This window comes from Natrix helvetica (genome assembly GCF_964273705.1).
Source record: "Natrix helvetica genome assembly, chromosome: 2".
NCBI classification, from domain to species: domain Eukaryota; kingdom Metazoa; phylum Chordata; class Lepidosauria; order Squamata; family Natricidae; genus Natrix; species Natrix helvetica.
Window position 1 is genome coordinate 193,261,708 of NC_138552.1, and position 21,835 is coordinate 193,283,542.

Sequence of the window (21,835 nt, forward strand, 5' to 3'; positions counted from 1 at the left end):
ACACGTACAAGTCTTTTAGGGTAACCCCAGAAAAGAATGATGAAGATGACATTGCTTGAAAATGTCCCTGAGTTCCTAGTGTCACTCCCTTCCATTACAGTAATTGCTAGATCTACAAATCACAGACTAATATTTAAACATACCCTGAAGCTTAAGAACATCCACATAATAAACATGAAGGTTAAGAATCAACCTAACGTGCCTAGAAATATTTTCAGATTTAAATGCATCCCAAAGATCAACACCAAGGCATAGAAGCAAAGCTAACAAAAATCAAACAAAAACCAAAACAAAAGGAAAAATCTTTTGAAAAGGTTTTGTATGAGTTTGATTAGTTTTTTTAATGTTTTTTTTAGGGGAAAGGGGGAGAACATGCATATGCTGTAGTTGTAGCATCGTGCTGATATTAAGCTTCAGAGTGTATCTCTGCATTTTATATTTCTCATTATGGATATTAGTATATCTCACAAAATCCTGCACATATAAATTGAAGAAGATTATGACATATGAGATCTTATGTCATAATAAAATGTTGTTTAACATACTTCAAACTTGCTTTGGTTATAATAAATTAGGAAAAAATAACAGAAGCCAAGAAGTGTTTCTTCCTTTCACACAGGCACCAAGCATATGATAGTCAATTAAGATCATGATAGATTAAAAATACAATTCAAGAATGGCTTCCAAGTTGGTGGAATTCTGTTTGTTCTGCCTCAAGCGTTGTATGCTTGCTTGGGGCATGCAGTTAACTCCATGCTTAGGAATCTCTTTCAGATCAAGTTTATTATCAGGCATTCTTAATAGAAAAACTTACAGTTCAGTGTTAAGATACTTCTGACTTTCCATGATCTGTCCCATCACGTAGTGTAAAAAGATGATGATTTCATTCCCATGTTGAGCGGAGATACAGATAATACTACTCAGGTTCACAAAAGCATTTAAACTGCCCGGCTATAAACTTTGCATGTGGGCAGATGCCCGTGGCCAATCATAAACAGAGATGTGATCACATGTCATGGAACTACATTTCCCATAAGGCAGTCTCAGCCTACATTTCCCATAAGGCAGTCTCAGCCTACATTTCCCATGAGGTAGTTTCTTAAAGGAGACAGTTCTTAATTCCTACACTAGCTATATACTGCTGGGGCAGCACAGTGTTTCATGGTAAACTGAATGTTAGCAGCAGTGAACAGCTGTAATTTGATTGCTTGCCTTTTATCTTGTTAGGGTTAACTGTTAGGGCTCTCTCCAGCTTCTTAAGTTCCTAACCATAGGTATCATAGAAGTAACAAAACTTTCATTGTGACATTTGGAAGAAAGCTCCACCTGCCCACCCACATTGTATTCACATGCAATGTCATGACACAAGAAGTACAAGAGAGGAACTTGTACTACAACATCATGAGTCATACTTTGTCAGTTTGGCATCGAGGTTAAAAGCTCCGAGCAGCAATAAAAATGACTAAACATAAAAATAGAAGGCACGACAAAGAAAAAAATCAATGCATAATTTAAATCTTTTAATTAAGATTATTGACCAGCTCTTAATTGATTAATCATTCTTTCTGGCAGTGAATTCTTTCTAGTGGGATTACACAATGGCCCAGAATGCAATAAAAATCCAAGTTAAATAAATTGGATGAGTATTATTACAATTCCTACAGCAGGCCCTAGCAAACTGTAGCCACTGATCTAATATGAGCAACTTTTAGGTTCGTTTCCAAAACTTATCTGGAAACAATTAGTTGTGTGCCTGCCAGATCCAAATAACGTTCCATCCTAACTTCAGATCTGGGTATCTTATTTTTGTCGTCCTCAGTTCTTTTCTGCTGGTCTTCATAACAACGAATTAAGATTTATTCAGGAACATACTTCATAAAAGGTTCTGCAGCACGAATACAACTACTGTACCAGATAAGGAAACAGGTCTTATAATATACATTAGTTCCCTGGGAATAAACTTAAAATATTTCACTGCTGACATTTCATTCCTAATTGACTTTTACAGACAAAAGGCTGAGTCGCTCCAATTTAATTGCGAGGATTAGAGGAGTATAGCACTGGACGTGTAAACAGAGAAACAGCGGAGTGAAAGTTAATCTTCAGTTAAGCGCCGATGTGTTTATCCAAAGTTGTTGTGGTTGTGCCTCTGTTGCTATGGTAACTTTCCCATCGCAACTCCAGCATTAGTCGTCGTCGTCGTCGTCCCCGTTCTTTTCACCTGACGCGCGCGCGACTCCTTCATTCTTATTAGGCGAACGCTTCTCTCATTGGCTGCCTCGAGTCGCTCTTTTGCATTCCAGTCGGTGGAAATTTCCGTCTCCCGCCGCGCCAAGCCAATGGCGAGCCCGCGAGCCCCTCATCCAATGGTAGCCGAGGCTTCTGGCTGTTGTGGTTCGCGAGGGCCGCGCACGTGGTCCCGTTATGTAAAAGGTAGCGTGAAGAAGCGGCTCCCGGGCTCGCGCGTGTCGCGAGCCTGCGCAGGCGCGCCAGTTCAAGGAACGATCGGCGCCGCCGCCGCCGCGCTGTGAGGAAGAAGTGCAGCGGTCCGGATTGCCTCCCGCTCTCGCCCCCTCTTCTCCGAGCCGTCATGAAGCAGCAGCAGCAGCCGGTCATGTCGGCGGCCAGTACGGGCGCCGCTGCCTCCGCCGCCGCCGCCGCCACGGCAGTCCCGGCCTTTCTAAGTAAACTTTGGGCTCTGGTGGGCGACGCGCCCAGTAACCAGCTCATCACCTGGAGCCAGGTAGGCGTTCTTGAGAGAGGCCAGCCGCGAAGGGTGGGGTGGGGGACCGGCCTTTTCCTCCCGACTGCCGCCCTAGAGCCTTACTTTCGCGGTCTCGCCCGTACGGCTCCCTCGAGCGGGACAAAAGGCCCGGCAGGAGGCGGTGTACGAGGAAGGGGGCGTGATCCGGCGTGAGTCACGTTTTTTTCTCCTGGTGGAGGTTTGTCCCGAGATCACCGACGGGCCTCGTATCCTGTCACTTCCCGCCCCCGTATCGGTCGTTTCCTCCGGGCCCATGTCGCCCCCCCCCGTCCTTCCCGTGGACGAGGCCGTCGGGAGGCCTCAACTGTCACATGGCGGACTGCAAGACCGCCGAGGGATCCAGAAGGGCCTGGACCGAGACCGGCACCGCGGGAGGGGGAGGTCTCGGGGGTGTATGCAGAACTGGAGAGAGATCTCTTGGTGCCGCTAGTGGGAACCCTGAAACATGTCCGGTTAGCCCTGGGTGGAGAAGCAGATAGCTGTTAGCTAGTCTACCATCCTTCTTGACATCTCTGCTCGAAATCAAGCTGTTCCTGCGCCTAAGGAAACGTGCATGGAAGAGGCTTGACTTTGTGTACATAGTGCTTCCTGATAGTGTTAATTTTGTACACAAAAGAGCGTGTTGAAATGCACTCATCAATTAATGTTCATACTGATTCTATGCCCTGAACTACTTATTTAAATATATGGCTGCCTCACACTTGAGGTAAAATAATAACCTCAAAAATGACAGCCACACTACCAGCCTCCTTGCTCCTGCACCTCAGGAAATTGTCTTCTTCAGGATCTTTAGGCTAATCCCAGAATGCAGTAATTGGTCTGTCTCCTTATGGTTGGCCACTGGTAACTCGAAGAATTCACTTTTATATTGGGCTGTCACCGGTTCTTTCTCAAGTCGGATGTAAATCTGCATTTTCCATAAGTGTCTTCAGGCTGTCTCAGATTATTTTATTTTTCTTGTTCAGCAAGTCAAGTTTGGCATTTTATTTGAAAAGTTTTTCTGTATGTACTTGCCTCAATGTTTTTGCAAGAAAAGTGTTTGTATTGGAGGGTTTGTCCTTTTAATAAACAGGAAGTGGTGTTTGTGCCCCACATTCTTCTGTAATTTTTAAACTGGAGCCCATCATTGATTGCTTATAACTGTATTGACTGTAGTTCAATTCAGAAAGATCCACTAATTAAATATTTGCTGGAAGATAAAATTTTAAAATCTCTTCTTGGTAGCTAATTTTCTGTCAGGGGCTGTTAGAAGTAGGAAGCAATCTACTAAAGGAGTGTTGTTTAGAATAGGTACTTAGGACACTATTGTGATGTATTTGTGTGTTGTTTTCATGGTCTATCTGTTCTTTTTATTGTTAACTACCTTAGCTCTGGTCTGTTGACTATTAACATTTAAATAGGTTTAGAAATGATCAGGAATGTCAACAGAAGAGTCCTGACTTCCTATTTTGCTTTGCTCTAGCAAGAGTAAATTCATACATTTACTTACTCTAAATAAAAGATGGTCAAATATAGTAATCTCAATCCCATAAATGGTTGAGTTCAAATATAATGGAAAGGAAAACACAAGCAAATCCAATTAGGGTTTAATTATTAACTGATGGTAGGTAGTCAAACTGCTTTTCTGTTTGTCACAATTTGGGGTAATAATACTACCATTTACCTCTTAGTAACCAGATGACTTCATAAGCTCCACGTGGGGGAAAAAAGCTTTGTAATATCATTAGATTCAAATGTCATTAATATGGCTTGTTTCGGTGGACTTCCCTATAGATATTTGAGTATTTTCAACATATGAATGTCCTTGGTCTTGAGTCTGATTTAATACATGGAAATAGTGCAAATATAGCCTAATACAGTAGTAGGAGATATAGTTGCTCCATAGATCAGTATTTGGTTTCAAAATATTACACAGAATACACTGTAACAGTTAAGTTACTCTTTTATTCTGAGGAAACTGCTTACAAAAAATATTAGATGTGAAGGTGAAAGAATTTACTACCTCTGTTCTTGTTCCAAATACTTATATTTGGAGATGGAGATATGGTGTAACTGTTGTAAGAAATCTCTTTCCTTGTTACGATTTCAAAGTTGTTTTTTTCTCAGAGGAATATAATATTAGAAAAAAATATGAAATTATCTTATACCACTTTCTATTTTTGCTGGCATAGGGAATAGTATTTGTTTTATTACATTTAAGATTATTTTTTTATTCTGTACAGGTTGCAACAGAGGAATTGAAAACTAGGGTGATCAATTATCATACAAACTCTTTGGATGACTAAAGCAAACATTGAGCAGATCCTTGGAGACATTCATAGTTTACATTGTCTTTATGCAATGTCCACTTGCATGTGCCTTTTTATTTTTAGCATATGATAAGTTGGGTATTTAATTGTTCTTTATTCTAATGTTTAATTTTGGATCAATCAGTAGTAGGTAAAGTAGGCTACTAGGTCATCTTAATGATATAAAAATGCATCTATAAGTCCTGGTCTTCAAGAATATAATTGTTTCTAAATCCCATTTGCTGGCAGATCCCATGATACGCTGGTATATTAAATCTATATCAGTGTGATTTTATGTTAATGCTATTAGCAAGTAGCTACCATACTGGCAGGGCATCTCTGGTTTAAAAGTAAAATGATCATCTTGTCTCATATATGAAGGGGATAGAGTAATATTGTTATTCTTTTATAATGACAGAATGATAGGCAGGTTATCTCATTATTATGCTGACTCCTTTTGCAATCATTGTCATGTGTTTGATTTTGTTGCTGGGGCTATTAAGGATCACAACTATATTTAAGATTAATCTCCCCAAAATACATGACCAGAAAAATCTCAAGTTCAAATACTGACCTAATTTGAGAAAGCCATAATGTTTGGTTTATTTGAATTATATACATAATATTCAGTTATGTTATAAGCCTCTTACAAGAAATTAGTTAATATACAGGCAGTTCTTGACCTATGACCATTCATTTAATATTAGTACAGAATTATAACAGCTTATGCATTATAGCCAATAAAGCACTTCAGCTATCACAAAACATTGCACCACTATGCCTGCAGTCACAGGATCACAATCTGGTATTTGACAATCTATTCGCACTTACAAGGGGATAGCCAAGAATCCCATGATTATAGTGATAGCTGTTTGCAATCTTTGCCAACTTATCAAGAAAGTCAGAGGGGAAGCTGGCAGGGAAAGTTTCAAGATGCTGCTTCTTGCTGAGAGAACTGCTTCCTGTCTCTGGAGGGTGGCTGAAAAGCTGCCTGCCAAGAGGAGCTGAACTTCTTTGGTCAGGTGCAGAAACAGCTTGAATCCTAAAGATTTTGCTTCATTTATGCACCCTGCTGCACCTTTTCATTGATGGTAACTGATGTCCTTTGGCAGGGTGCAGGAACAGAGGTCAAATCTTCAATATTTGGGCTGTATTCCTGCATCTTACTGGACAATTTATTTCCCGCATACAGAAAGAAACGAACTCCAGGAGAGTGCCAAAATGGAACTCAAACCCTGAAGATTTGAGCTCCATTCCTGCACCCTCCTGAAGGAGTTTCCTTCTGTATAAAGAGGTAAGCCGAATTCTTTTCACTGTCAGATTTTTCAGCCACCTCCAAAGACGAGAGGAAGCTGAAATCTAAGGAGAGAATGGAGATGCAGTGTGGTAAGGAAAAAAGGGCAGGGGATCTCAGATGGTTGATGGTGGAGGTCCATCACAGAACGTGGATGAGTATCTGCTCAGGGTTGAAAATGCTTCTTTGATTTTGGCAGGGAGGATTTTCAGCTCCTGAGCGAAGCCTCCCCCAGGCAACTCATTCTCCTTACCTACAACTCTGTGTGATCTACAAGACTACTTAATCACAACCATGATTGCCAGGATTGTGGTTGTTGAGCAAAGTAGTTGCATGACATCTTGCTTAGTGCTTCATTCAGTGAGTGAGTGGCTGCTTCACTCAGTGACTGAGATTCTAGTCCTAATTTTGATAGTATATAAAACTATTTAAACATATACACACACTTTTGTGGGTGGAGGGGGGAGTGTCTTAAAGCTAGTGTTGACTCTGACAGCCTGAACATGTCCCTACAATGTACTTGGCAAGACCTTGGGATTGGTTTGCCATTGCCGCCTTCTTCCTTTAGCTGAGAGAGCCTGAGTAATCCAAGGTCACTGTACTAGCTTTGCGCATAAGGCAGGACTAGAACTCAGGATCCTCAACTTTCTAATCTAGTACTTTAACCACTACACAAAACTGGTTCACGTACACATAATAAAATCTATATAAAAATGATATCTGGTAATAATAGCACTTAGACTTATATACTGCTTTACAGTGCTTTACAGCCCTCTTTAAGTGGCTTTACAAAGTCAGCATATTGCCTCCCACAATTTGGGTACTTATGTCCCCACCTTGGAAGGCTGGAAGGCTGTGTCAACCTTGAGCCTGGTGAGATTCGAACTGCCACATTGCAGTCAGCCGGCAGTCAGAATAAATAGCCTATTGTACTGCACTCTAACCACTGCACCACTGTGGCTCAATATGCTAGAGATACTACAGCTACTATTTTAAATTGGTAGTTAAAATAATATGTTTATGTCACATATGCCAAGCTATGGCAGTATCTATCAAGGGCGCAGTCTGACTATATTGCTTAATCTACTTCTACCTCCTTTTTCTTTTTTCTTTTCTTCAGTCTTTTTACACCAAAAAAGTATGTCTGAGCCTTGCAATGATTTTGCTTCTTAACCTGCTGTTCTAGTGCATAATTTCCTATTACATCCTCTGAGTTCTTAATCAGTTTGCTGTTCTGTTAGTCTATTAATTAGATTGCATTTCTATATCTTTTATATTTTGGTTTTATTCTCCCATTTCAAAGTTAAATTTTCCTCATAATTTATTTACTTGAATATTCTCTTTTTTAATAGAATGTAAGAACCATATTCCCTGATAGTTTGTGTTATTTATCTCACTAGGCAATTAATATTTCCCCAAATGAATAAATAAATAAAAAGGAAGAACATCTTTTTTAGCTTATTGTCTTGTGATTACTGTGCCAAAACCATTATTCTTTACATTTTTTCCAAGGATACGTCATAGCAGCAAAACAATAGCAATAGCACTTAAGACCTATATACAGTTTCACAGTGCTTTTACAGCCCTCTCTAAGCAGTTTACAGAGTCAGCATATTGCCCCCAACAATCTGACTCCTAATTTCACCAATCTTGGAAGGATAGAAGGCTGAGTCAACCTTGAGCTGATGAGGATCAAACTCCTGGCAGCGAGCAATAAGTTAGCCTGCAGTACTGCATTCTAACCACTGCGCCACCATGGCTCTTAAAAATAGAAGTAATAAAAATTATGTGTTTTAGAACCAACCAAATAACCTGTAACCAAATTTCACTTATTAGACAGTTCTTATATGGTTAAGCATAATATTAAACTGTCCTGTAATTTGATCTGAGTTACTGTCATTAATGCATTCATGATTTGCCTCTTAAAGATTCTGTGTTAATCTTTTTCATAAACATTACTATATTCAGTGAAAGCTCTTATAATTTTGTTATTAACTATATATTTTTAAATTAGAGGTTATATTTGCATTAAAGAATGCTTCAGTGAGAAGTTAATTTCAAATACATATCAAAACGTTTTCATTTTATGTGGATTCTAATCATTTTATGTGACTTTTTAATTTCAGAATGGCCAAAGTTTCCTTGTATTGGATGAACAAAGGTTTGCCAAAGAGATTCTTCCAAAGTACTTCAAGCACAACAACATGGCAAGCTTTGTGAGGCAGCTAAATATGTGTGAGGATTTTTTTTAGTAATATGCACTATTATATATTTAGATCTACACTTAACATATAGAACGTTTTATACCATTAATCTTGAAGTAGTTTCATTTTTTTTTGTTTACACTAGCACGTTCTGTCAGTCATTCAGATTCAATTTTGATCATGAACATAAACGATTTTCTAAGGAATATAGTTGCTATATTTTAGGAATCTCATTTGCTGAAATGTTCAATGCCCAGTGACTGGGTCCTCTGAAACACTAAAACCCATGAAGGATAGTTAATGCTTTTTTCATGCTGTGTATCATTATTGAATACTATATCAATTTATTTCCCAATTTTGGGAAGGAAATCTTGTTTATACATTATGGCTTGAATTCATTGTAGTCTTCCTGCAATTTGGAAGAACACTTTCCAACAAGTGGAAATGTTTGATACAGCAGAACATTCCCATTAGTTGACTTGGAAAGGAGGCAGTTTCTGCTGATTTCCCTCTATCCTTGCAATCTTTTGTACCCCAAAGTCTACAAAATCTATTCTAGAAAGTTATGGCATTCTTTGGCGTGTAGAGAAAGGTGATGAGAGAATGGAATAGATTAAAATTATTTCTGTTTGCTTTTCATGGGTATTAGTTTGCTGAGAGAAATTCTTTGGGGAGAAAGTTCTGGTTGGCTAAAATTTCAAATGAAATTTGAAATGAAAATCATAGTAGTGAAGATATCAGTGCAGTTTTCTTAGAAAAATATAGTATTTATTTGTTAAACGTATTTAGAACATATATTCCTGTAGCCTAGCACTAGTTAAGTGTTTTTCTTAGTTTTGCTTCCAGATTTCAACTATCTGGCTCAGATCCAGAAGAAGTGGTGAATTGTAATTTTATACTATGTTTCCCCAAAATAAGACAGGGTTTTATTGATCCCCAAAATATGGCTATGGAAGACTCTTGGCAGTTTGGCCACAACCATAGAGTGAACTCCCAGAGCGGCTGCTGCCGGAAGACTCAGCAGCCGATCTCCAGAGTTTGGAAGCCGGAGAAGCCATGCCGGGAGAGTGGCGGTGGTGGTGGTGCCCTGACCCTGCAAGGAGAGCTGGGCCAGGGCATGGTGAGGCTGGGAGGCACGCGAGCTGAGGGCGGAACAGGTGCTCGTGCAACTCCCCTCTCCAGCTGTTCAGAGCACCATTCACTGACTTAGGAGTATTCCGAAGGCGCCAAGCCGTGGGAGCTGGGGGGCGGGCTTGGCGCCTTTGGGATATCTGTAGGTCAGTGAATGGCGCTGTGCCTGGCTGGAAAGGGGGTTTACCGTGCGGCTGCTCGTGAGCGTGGTCACCTCATGGCTGCTGTGTTGCGCTGCTGCAACAGTGCAACATAGCCGTTTGCCACTGAGGCTTTGCCCGGCTCTTTGGGAGCCTGTTCGCAAGAAAGCAGCCACCCAGCAACACCTTTTCCCTCCTGCCAGGTGGAACACCATTCACCAACCTAGCGGTATCCCAAAGGTGCCAAGCAACGCGAGCGCCTCCCCCCCGTGGCTTGGTGCCTTTGGGATACTGCTAGGTTGGTGAGTGCTACTCTGCCTGGCTGAAGGGGAAGGGGTTATCCAGGGAGCTTATTTTCGGTGGAGAGCTTATATTTTTGCCCACCCGAAAAATACGGCATGGCCTTATTTTCAGGGAAACGTGGTAGTATTTTTTATACATATCAAGCAGTATAGTAATAAAACTGTTGCATATGCAATTGCCCTGTACTTCGCAGAAATACAGCAATATCTGTGAAGCTAGAAGGGGAACTAAGTGATCAGGCACTGTTTCCTATGTTGATTTTTTGTTTTATATATATGGCTTCTGTAGAAATTAACAGAATGGATTTTGGTGATAGTAAAAGACAGTTGTGCATTAGTGAAACTGTTTACATAAGAATTGCAGTTTTGATAATGGTATAAATATGGAAATCTTCACTTTGTTGAATGAAGCCTTTGAATATTCCTGTTGATTTTTGCATTGTGGATATAATTTTTAGATGGTTTCCGTAAAGTGGTCCATGTGGATTCTGGTATTGTTAAATTGGAAAGAGATGGTCCTGTTGAGTTCCAACATCCCTATTTCAAACAAGGACGGGAAGACTTACTGGAACATATTAAAAGAAAGGTTAGTGAAAAATTATATAGATCTTTGATCACCTTTTGCTGAAATTCACCTATATTATGCATATAGCATGGACATCATAATATTTTGGGATTCATTTCCAAAACAAATTTCATTTTCTCTTATCATAGAACACCTATTTCAAGCTATTATCAACTTGTATATTATTACTCATTTATATCTGGAATGATTTTTTTACAGGTTTCTTCCACAAAGCCTGAAGAAAATAAAATTCGCCAAGAAGATCTGTCTAAAATTATAAGCAGTGCTCAGAAGGTTCAAATTAAACAAGAATCCATTGAATCCAGGTTTTCTGCACTTAAGAGGTAAAATACACGTTAGTCAATGTGATGTAACTTTATTGTTTATCAAAATTTGAAAAACTGGCCTTTTAATATCAAACATTTTAACATGAAAATTTCTACTTTAACCTTAAAAATTATATGTCTCATACCAATAGAAGAGATTATCTGTGTCATATTATTGATTATTAATAGTTTTTCAGACTATATTTCTAATGTTCACATGCAAACATTTTAATCTTTGCATTAACTATGAATGTCTTGAAACAGAGAAAATGAATCTCTTTGGCGAGAGGTAGCAGAATTGAGAGCAAAACACCTACAGCAGCAACAAGTTATTCGAAAGGTAATTTTTCTGAGATTCGTTTTCATACATAATCTATGTGAAGGAAAAGAAAATGGCTTTAGTGAATATAATACAAATTGGTAGATTAAATATTTTTTCCTGATAGCAATTGGAGAGTAAAAATTTCTCCAAAATCAGAATCTCTAAAATAAATCAGGGCAGATATGGAATATATGTGGGAAAGTCTTATTACTTCTGCAGAAATCCTTTTATATAATACTTGATGCTTTAGGCTACATTGTAATGTAGGAATTATTTCAAATACTTTTGTATTGGCTATCCATCAGTTGTCCTCATTGCAGAAACCCTAGCTCAAGTTACTAACGTAAGTGCTTTATTTGTGAATATTGATGTTACTAAGAAAATATATTATACTAATACAGATAACTTTTTAAAAACTATAATGAATGTGGAAAAGAACGTTCCTTGTTTGCTCCAAGGAGCAAAATATACCTCACCCAGACTATCTGGAGATCTTTCCCAGCAGCCTCATGTACATGTCAAACAACAGGAGCAAGATATTCAATCCCTGTAGAAGCTGACAAGGGAACATCCATGGAACCAGCCTTTTCTGCCCCCCATTGCCATTGACTGGAACTGTTTGTTTTGGAAGGAGTGGAACCACTGTATAACAGTGTCTTGAATTCCCAACCATAGTAGGCAGTCTAGAAAGTTGTCTAGAAATAATCTGTTAAATCTAGAGCATCTGCCTCTGGAGCCACATTATTTTCTCAACAACTTTCCTCAAAGGGCAAGATTAGAAGCAGGACAATAGTTGCCTAATATTGGTTATTTTAGGGAACATTTCTTCAGAAGGGAGTGCATCAATATCTCTTAGAGGTATCAAGGAATCACAGAGGTGTTGATAGTTTCCTGAACCTGCTCTTCTCACATGCCCAAGTCATCTGAAGCATTTAGGAATGACACGATCCCAAAGTGATAGTGCTCGTGCACTCTATGTTATTTCAGTTGGAAAGTTGGAATAAATCTTGAAATATAGGCTTTTATGTTTGAGAATTTGCTGAAGAGATCCAAATAAATTATTAACTTCTTTTGTTTTTGTGCAACTTGGCTAACAATTTGTTCTCTTAGGAACAAAAAACTTAATTTCCAATATAAATTAACACATTCTGTTAAGTTCAGACTTATTTCAACAGAGGTATATAATTTAGTTTGAGATTGAAATGCAACAAAACATTCTGTTTTTTTCTGCAGATTGTGCAGTTCATTGTTACTCTCGTTCAGAATAATCAGCTTGTGAGTTTGAAACGCAAACGGTAAACTTATTTTTCAGAGTTCTGGGGTGGGGGGTGTTAATTTAGTCTTTATAACTGAATTAACATATTTTTTTCTGATTTAGCCCACTGCTTCTGAATACTAATGGGGCTTCAAAGTCTAACTTATTTCAGCAGATAGTCAAAGACTCATCAGAAAACAAACATCATGTGAGTTAATTTTAAAACATATTTAACAGTAAAAAGTTATCTACCTTCAGAGAACTATCTTAATATGGATGCTAGAAATACAGGTGAAAAACAGTGTAAATGAAGTTTTGTTTAATATGAGATTAATGATTGCAGTTCTAAGCAGAGACTTCCAACAATTTTCACTGTGGCTGTAGACCTACAGATTTCAGGTAATCCTCAAGCTATAACAGTTCATTTAGTGATCATTCGAAGTTACAATGGCAATGAAAAAAATCACTTATGAACATTTTTTACACTTGGATCGTTGGAGCATCCTCATGGTCATGTGATAAAAATTCAGACACTTGTTAACTGACTGGGGCCATGGGATCATATTTGTGACCTCCTGACAAGCAAAGTCAACAGGGAAACTGCATTCACTCAATAACTGTGTATCCTAACAACTGCAGTGATTCACTTAACAAATGTGGCAGAAAAGGTTGTAAGATGGGGCAAAACTCACTTAACAAATGACTCACTTAGCAACAGAAATTTTGGGCTCAGTTGTAGTCGTAAGTCGAGGACTACCTGTATTGCAGAATCAAAATTGTGCAACCGCAAGTCACTCTGCACAAATGTATTTTTCTACCCTTATAGAAAATTGTTCCACATTCTCCCTTAAGTCAGCTCTTAAACTTTGAGCTCTCTTTCTTGAGTGTTTTTCAAGGTGCAGGAAATAAAGGGCATCACCCTCCCATAGTTTGATCAGTAAAAATGGTTTCCAATGGAATAAACTTGCCTGTTATTCTACCCATTGCATTTCTTTTCTGTAACCATTCCATTTTTTAGTAAGCATGGCTGGTCCATGTTGGTGCCCATTTTTTGTTTTTAAGAGAATAACATTTATTTCCTCTGTTGAATATAACAACTCTCCTTCAGCTATAATGTCTTCAAATACAAAGACATTAAATAATGGTTTACATTAAACCAAACTTTACAATGCAGTGCAAATGTCTGTGTTCCAGTAAAAAGAAAATTACAAAGTTTGTCCAGTTAATTATTCTTGTGTTTGTGGCATATTTCCAATTCCCTAACTAAGATTTTTATTTTTTTTTGTGGGTTGCATTATTCCCTTAAATTCTTTGGTTAAAAATTATTTTTTGTAGTTTAAAAGACAAAAAGGCAGTTTTATATCTAGTAAAATGTTAAATTCCAGTAATCAAAACTGCACCATCTTTACAAAATGGAGTTATAGACTAATTAATTTTGATGGTTGCACCATCAGGTCAAAAGGCAGAAAACTCAGAAGAGCCTCTTAAATTAATGGCTTAGAATATTAACAGACTGAAGCCTTGTTTTAAACCTGAACTGGCATCCCATTCCTTAAGAGTTTCGTAATTAATGTCACTCAGATGTGACGAAAGAGTCAACACTGCTCTTTGTATAGCGAGTTGTAAATAGGATTGTAGCTGGATGATGGAAGAGATAAAGAGATAAAAGACAGAATCATCCCATGAAGGCTTAAATTAATGTCTCTAGGAGAGAAGTGAGAACTACTAATAAACACCATTTGTATAATGAAATATTCTTCATTGATGGCCGAGATTAGGTTCAAGTGTTTTCATTTCTTTCTCTTAAATTGAGTAAGAACCTCTGTGTTACAATCCTCAGTTTACAATTGAGCCCAAACAAGCAAGTTTTATGACCTTTCTTGCCACTTAACAGTTTAGTGAATCACTGCAGTTGTTAAGTTAGTGACACAGTTGTTAAGTGAATCTGGTTTCCCCATTGACTTTATCAAAAGGTGATCATATCACCCCAAGACACTGTAACTGTGATAAATATGAGTCATTTGCTAAGAGTCTGAATTTTGATCATGTGGCCATGGGGTCCTAAGTGTGAAAACTGGTCATAAGTCCCTTTTTTCAGTCATTGTAACTTTGAGCAATCGTTATTGTAAGTTGAGGATTGCCTCTACTACTTTTAGTCAAGATATTACTCTTGCATCATTTAAGAATGATTATCCTGTTAGAAATTATATTTTAATTCCATAGCTATGGAATTAAATGATTTGTAAATCCATTTCAAATGCATTCTGAATGTAGCACTTTGTTTCTCATTCACTTTGAAGACATTTCTATCCTTATTCCTGTTTTATCTTTACTATGCAATTATGTTATTGCAGCTTGTAAATGGACAGGTTTCACATAACAGGAGTGATGGTTTAAAGCAAAAAGACCAACTGTCAGATGACATTATTATTTATGACATCACTGATGAAAGTGGGGATGAAGAAAAGGCACCTATTACTCCAGAAACCAGTGAAGATACGGTTTCAGATTCAAAGTAAGAAACATTATGTGTAATAAACATAAAAGCAATTTTGGGCAATCTTGCATTGATACCTGCAGTTTTAATTCTATAGATAAGTTAGCAGAATCCAAATATTTTCATTAAGATAGTAGTGCTTAGATCTGGCAAGACCTGGTTCAGATTGTATCACCATAAGGCAGTGATGGCGAACCTATGGCACGCATGCCACAGGTGGCACGCGGAGCCATTTGTCAGGGCACGCGAGGCGCTGCCGTTAGCTGGCCAGTGCGCATGTGCGCGCTGGCCAGCTGAGTTCACCCTTTTTTAAAGCCATTTTTCGCCCTCCCCAGGCCCCAGAGGCTGGGGAGGGCGAAAAGAGCCTCCCCCCCCCCCGAGGCCCTCTGGAGGCTTCATGAGCTTCCGTGAAGCCTCTGGAGCGTAAAAAACTGGCCCTATGGGCAAACCGGAAGTTCGGGAACAGACTTCCGGTTTGCTCGGAGGGTCATTTTGAGCGCTCCAAAGGCTTCAGAAACCATCCGGAGGCTTCCCTGACGCCTTCGGAGCGCTCAAACGACCCTCCAAGCAAACTGGAAGTCAGTTCCGGTTTGCTCAGAGGGTTGTTTTGACTGCTCCGAAGGCTTCAGGGAAGCCTCCTGAAGGTCCCTGAAGCCTCCGAAGGGCATCCGGTGGGGGCGGGGGAGGCTGTTTTCGCCCTCCCCAGGCTCCTATAAAGCCTCTGGAGCCTGGGGAGGGCGAAAAAAGCATGTAAAAATGGGGTCGTGCCTGTAGTGCGCGCATGCGCACTGGGGGGTCGCACATTGCATTATGGGTGCAGCATGCCCACACACGCCCCCCCTGCGCTCCCCCCATATGGCACGCGAGCCAAAAAAGGTTCACCATCACTGCCATAAGGACTCATAGCAAATAACTATAGTAAAAGTATTAATAATCCTGGCTTGCTTTGCAAAGCTAATTTAGAGCAGCTGTTTGGGGGAAGGGGTTAAAAGCAAAAGTTCTAAATGCCTAATAAATGTAGCGTTGCGAATACTTTGTGGATTTAGGGAAATGGATTGTGATTTGTTTTTTTAAAAAGCCTATGCAAATATACACTAGTTAAATTTTAAAATACATTATTCAACCTAAGAACATGTGGAATGTGAGGGATTCTGTTGTGTAAATCTCTAGTCCCCCTTCTGTTACCTCCCCAAAAAGTTGTTGAACTTCTAATTATTCAAAGGGAAATACAGAAACAGAAATGCTGTCTGAGCAAAGCTGAAGAAAATGGTTTCAGAGTTTTACTTCCAATCAAATTATAAAAGAAAGGCTTTCTTTTCATTAATCTTACATTTGCATTGCAGCTATAGTCCTGACATTGTAATAGTAGAAGACGATAATGAGGATGAATATACACCTATAATTCAAGAAAATACAAACACTGAACCAGTTGGTATTTCCTGTGATGAATCGATGAGTCCTTCCTCTGATGGTGGAAACCCATTAATGTCTAGTGCTGTTCAGTTAAACAACCAATCGACTTTAACAGCAGAAGATCCAGTGTCAATGATGGATTCTATTCTTAGTGAAAATGGAGTGATCTCACAAAATATCAACCTTCTGGGAAAGTGAGTCGTGCATTACTTTCTCATGTTATTTTTAACTTTAAAATTTATGTACCATCTTATTCTCTTCCTCTTTTAACTGCACATGTATTTTACATGGCACACATGTTTTAAATGTGCTGATTATCTATTTTCCTAGTAGGAACAGGAGATTCCAATATGCTTACTGTAGAATATTGAATTTTGAATTCAGTGGTTTTAGAGTAATTGGGTGCTTATTTGAATCCACAATAACACATGTACTCTAAGTCTTTAAATTCCTAAATAAGTAGGTTTTTCTGTCAAATCAATTTCCATGGGCAATGTGTGTCTCAATTCTTGATAAATATTAAGGATCACTTACAGATGAATTTCAGATAGCCTGTGTGGTTGCATTCAGGACTTTATGTAATTATATTCTATGTTGCTGTCCTTGGATTTCATACTTTGTACCAGCTGACACCTTTATAGAGAAAAATAGTCAAATATTTTTACATTACATGAAAAAGAAGAGTGTATTTTTCTTGATTTTATTTTAGAAGTCCAAAGTGACAAGCAGGGAACAGGTTACTGCTCAAAAAACTAGAGGGTATTCTTTTTCCCTTAGGGTGGAACTCCTGGATTACCTTGAGAGCATTGATTGCAGTTTAGAGGACTTTCAGGCCATGCTGTCAGGACGGCAGTTCAGCATAGATCCAGATCTTCTGGTGGATGTAAATATTTGCTTTAATTTTATAAACTTGTTTTCTCTTTTAAAATATTTCATCAAGGTGCTATATTAATGCCAATTGCAAACTTTAACGTTTCAGAAGAAAACAAAAAAATTGTCCAGAGTATTTTTCTGAAGAATATTTTTAATGTTGATATGTTCATAAACAAAACATTGGTGCAGTTTTAAAATAGCCAACTTTATTTTTTATAATCTTTTAAAAATGTGACATTTTGGTTTTTTTCAGCTTTTTTCAAGTTCCGTACAGATGAACCCTACAAATCATATCAGTAGTACAAAAGTAAGTTTTATATTGGCATATCTATGAAATGTGTTAAAACATCACATGTTCATATTTTTAAAACTGAATTTTAGCAAGGTCATAATTTAAGACTAGTTCTATTTGTTTGAATTGTTTATGCTTTCTAGTACTGAACTCAATCTCTTTACACAGCTTACAAGTTTCCATGTTTTGTTTCTGATCTAGTACATCCTTACAGGAATGTACTACAATTTCATAGTAGTGCTTTTAGAACTATCAAAATATGGATGTTTGTAAAATGGGGAAATTATTTTGGTTTGAACCTGTAACAAGATGTTGTATTCCAGAAGGTTTGCTAAACAATTTCAGGGGGGGCAGTTTAGCAATACTGAAACCTTGAATATGGTTGAGGTTTCAAGCTTCAGATGAAACAAAATCTGGATAGGAAAATTGGGCAAAGTTCCTTTCCCTGCACCTTTCCTTAACTGTTCCCAAGTGTGCAAATCCCACCAGCCTTCTTTCTCCCCATTTTTTCAGGATCTTTTTTTTCTTTTCCCTCCTTCAAGCCACAGCATATTCCACTGACTGATTCATATCTCCTAACCTTCCAATAATTTTCCTTTTCTCCTTGCCTCTCCTTATCTGCTGACATCTTGGCTTTTTCCATCCTCAATCCTTTCAACCATTTCTGCCAATATCAAAACAGCTCCATTTTGTTCCATGGGTGTATCGAAATATACCAAATATGTATGTTTTGGTTCAGGACCAAACCTTCCAAAAGAAGCTGATCTGGGCACCAAATGCTTTCCACATACTATTGTAAAGTATTTATGTGGTAGGAATATTACAATTTTTATATTATAGTATTAATGTCCCCCGTCTCATTTTCATATATATATAGAGAGAGAAATACAAATGAAGGTTTGTAAAGTTCAAAAAAATTACTTCGTGGTACATGGCAAAATATTAGTTTGTCATTGTGTTTCTCTGAATACTATTATTGTTTGTTCTGGTGATAGCATCTCACATGTTTTTAAATACTGCTGCAGAATACAGCTAGTCCTCTGTTAATTACAGTAACCGGGACTGAAATTTCCATCGCTAAGCAATGCAGTCATAAAACACAATGTCATATGACATTGCTTAGCTATGGTGGTTCTGGTAATCCCCTTGCCTTTATTAAGTGAGAATCCTGGGCTTTTAAGCAAGAACCTCCTTGCAACTTTCTCCTGGCTTCCCACCAACAAGTCAATAGCTTTCAAGTAGAGCAGTGTGCAACTAAGTAACTGCTATGACCAAACACAAATACAGCTTGGCCGAGAAGAGGGGGCTGCCACCAGGGGCCGAAGAGCCCACATGCATCCTTATACTGCATTGCCCTTGCCATCCCCAATTCACTTTTGCTGTCTTCTTCCTCTCCTCACAAGGCAGATGCTGGCTATATGTGACTTCAGGAAGGCTGCATGTGGCCTTAGGAAAAAGCATCACGTGGCCAGCAGCTGCCTCACAAAGAGCCAGACTGGCACACCTCATCAGCAGTGAAGGAAATGGCAAAGGTCAGCTGGGAACAGCAGAGCACAGGGAGGCAGGGACAGTGAAATGCAGGGCAGGTATAAGGGTAGAAATGGGAGTGGGGAGATAGGTGGGCTTGGGGAAATTTAAGTGCACCCTGCAGTTATAAATGCAGGTAGGTTACCAAGCACCTAGATTATGATCATGTTATCACAGAGCCCTTACATCATAACTTCAAGGTCCAGTTGAAAGTACCATTTGTCCAGTGACATTGTAACTTTGATCATAGAACAAATGATTATTACTTGTATTTTATTATGATAGGCTCTGTTCCGTAGTATAACATTTTCTTCATCTCATCTTTTACACAGATGGAAGCAAAGGGGATTGAAACAATGAAAAGTAATAGTCCACAAGAAGACTCACAAAATGTGCCTAATTCAAACCCTGAAACAGGTGAATTTTTCATACTGTAAAATTGTTTGCTACTCCAGTATTCACAATTTATGGAAATTATTTTTTAGATATGAATAAGATGCAATAAATGCATATCTGTAATCTTTTACAGTATATTGAACAAGTTTTATTTTTTTTTCACTTTAATTTTGTAAAAATACATAAATTGTCTTTGTGTAAAATAATGCCTTTGTTTGACTTTTTTTCTTCTACTATAGATAAACAGCTCATTCAATATACTGCTTTCCCTCTCCTTGCATTGTTTGATGGAAACCCAAGCACAGCAACAGAGAGTACACAAGAAACCACATCTTCTGTAGATAAAGCAATAGAAGTGGATGAACTCCTCGAAAGTAGTTTGGATCCTCAACCAACCCAAAGTAAACTTGTTCGTCTGGAACCTCTAACAGAAGCAGAAGCCAGTGAAGCTACATTATTTTATTTGTGTGAACTTGCTCCTGTGCCAATGGACACTGATATGCCATTGTTAGACAACTAACCCAATATGTTACAATAAGACAAACTATTTATTTAGATTGTATTGGCGTGGGGGGGGGGGGAGTGTCTATCTTTTGTAAACATTTTTTGTGAAAACCGCTAATGGGGACTTGAAAAGATTCTATTGCTTCTACAAAATCAGAGCAGTTTATAAATATTTACACAAACCATCAACAGTTCACTCACACTAATTCATTATATTCTAGTGCCGTTGTACTTTGAAGTACCAACTATCTTCTGAATACGTATAATCAGATGCTCTGTATTAACCACGATGGTATCTCTTGTTCATCTTTGGTCCTAATGTATGACTGATGCATTTTTTTTAACTTTTTGATGGAGGTCATAGATTTCCAAGTTCTATTCATTACTTTTTTATTTTTACAACCTTGTTTAAATAAAACTGTTAGGAGGACCAGAACTTAAAATAATATGTCATTTAACTTCATGTCTTTTATTTAAGCGTTATATATATTTTAGGGACGTTAGAATACAAAGGAAAGATTGGAGAAGGAGCATGACTGATTCTCAGAGTGAGTTAACCTTTTCAACAGAAAGGAGTTCTGCATGAAGATACTTCTGGTTGTGGGATAGAGGGATTATTATATTCTAGTGCCATTGTACTTTGAAGTACCAACTATCTTCTGAATACGTATATAGAGGGATCAACCTAGTCTAAAAAAATAGATTTTAACCTCTGCTATACAAATATCTGTGTCATAAGTGAAAGCCATTTCATAGTGGATCATCTTCCCATTTCATTAAAGCCCTCCTACTGGAAAGTTTGAAAAAAGTTTCCAGGTATGTCGCCAAAACCAATGTTTATCTGAACATCTATTTGCAAATGCCAGACTATATAGGCAGTAGCTTCAGTTTGTGTGTGTTTAAATAACTTTTAAAAAGTGGAGAGACATAGCTATGAAATATATTTACATAAAGGACAATTGAGTGAATGTCAAAATGTATTTCCCCAAGAATAAGCCCTAACCCACCCACCCCAAAGTAAGTCCTAGTTAAATACCTGCGCAGCTGGTCGGCTTCCCATTCCATCTGATTGCTTATGCCACGAGGTGGGGGGTGGAGCTGCCACACATGGCCCACACTGGCTTATCTCAGGGCCCTGCAGCTAGGTCATCCACGCGGCAAAACCTGCCTTGCCTTGCAGTGGCTCCAGCAACTCCATCCAGCAGGGTCTCACGTGGCCTCCGGCCCACTTCTGCTTGCTCACACAGCTGTAACAGAGCAGGAGGCCGAGCAACGTGCTGATGAGGCAGGTGTCAGGGCATGGATTGCCTAGCTGCTGGGCACCTGAAGTAAGCTGGTGCATGGCATGTGGGACAGCTACACACACACTGCCTGCAGCACCACCACCACATCACTCTGCCTCCTGCTCTGTTGTGGCCACATAAGCAAGCAGAAGTGGGCTGGCAGCTACCCAAGACCATGCTGGATGGGGCTGCTGGAGCCGCCATCCTGAGGCAGGTGTCGGGGCGTGAGTGGCCTGACTGCAGGGGCCCTAAGATAAGCCAGTGCGTGGGGCATCTCCGATGCCCCTGCCTTGCGGCAATGGCACTAGCACGCCATGTGGCCGCCTGCACCACCATGAGCAAGCAGAAGTGGGCCTCCCATGTACTGGTATTATTAAACTACATGGGGGTGTGTGGAAATAAGACACCCCCAGAAAATAAGCCCCAGTGCTTATTTTAGGACACAAAATAAGCCCCAGT

The 21,835-nt window shown here is 38.9% G+C and overlaps 1 protein-coding gene across 3 annotated transcripts; it reads left to right on the plus strand.

Annotated features, from left to right (window-relative positions):
• The first annotated feature begins 1,555 nt into the window (after positions 1–1,555).
• Positions 1,556–20,275, plus strand: HSF2 (heat shock transcription factor 2). 3 transcript variants are annotated; one of them, XM_081943415.1, is made up of 13 exons: positions 1,556–2,743; positions 8,473–8,581; positions 10,582–10,709; positions 10,908–11,032; positions 11,279–11,354; positions 12,570–12,631; positions 12,715–12,799; positions 14,946–15,106; positions 16,432–16,695; positions 17,279–17,384; positions 17,628–17,681; positions 19,526–19,610; positions 19,829–20,275. In XM_081943415.1, exons 1-13 carry the CDS (start codon positions 2,591–2,593, stop codon positions 20,107–20,109), a joined length of 1,689 nt encoding a protein of 562 aa, XP_081799541.1. In that variant the 5' UTR covers positions 1,556–2,590; the 3' UTR covers positions 20,110–20,275. The 3 variants fall into 3 exon arrangements, with proteins under 3 accessions (XP_081799541.1, XP_081799542.1, XP_081799543.1); XM_081943416.1 differs by having other exon boundaries at positions 12,715–12,796; XM_081943417.1 differs by lacking the exon at positions 1,556–2,743 and adding an exon at positions 2,891–2,913.
• The last annotated feature ends 1,560 nt before the right edge of the window (positions 20,276–21,835 follow it).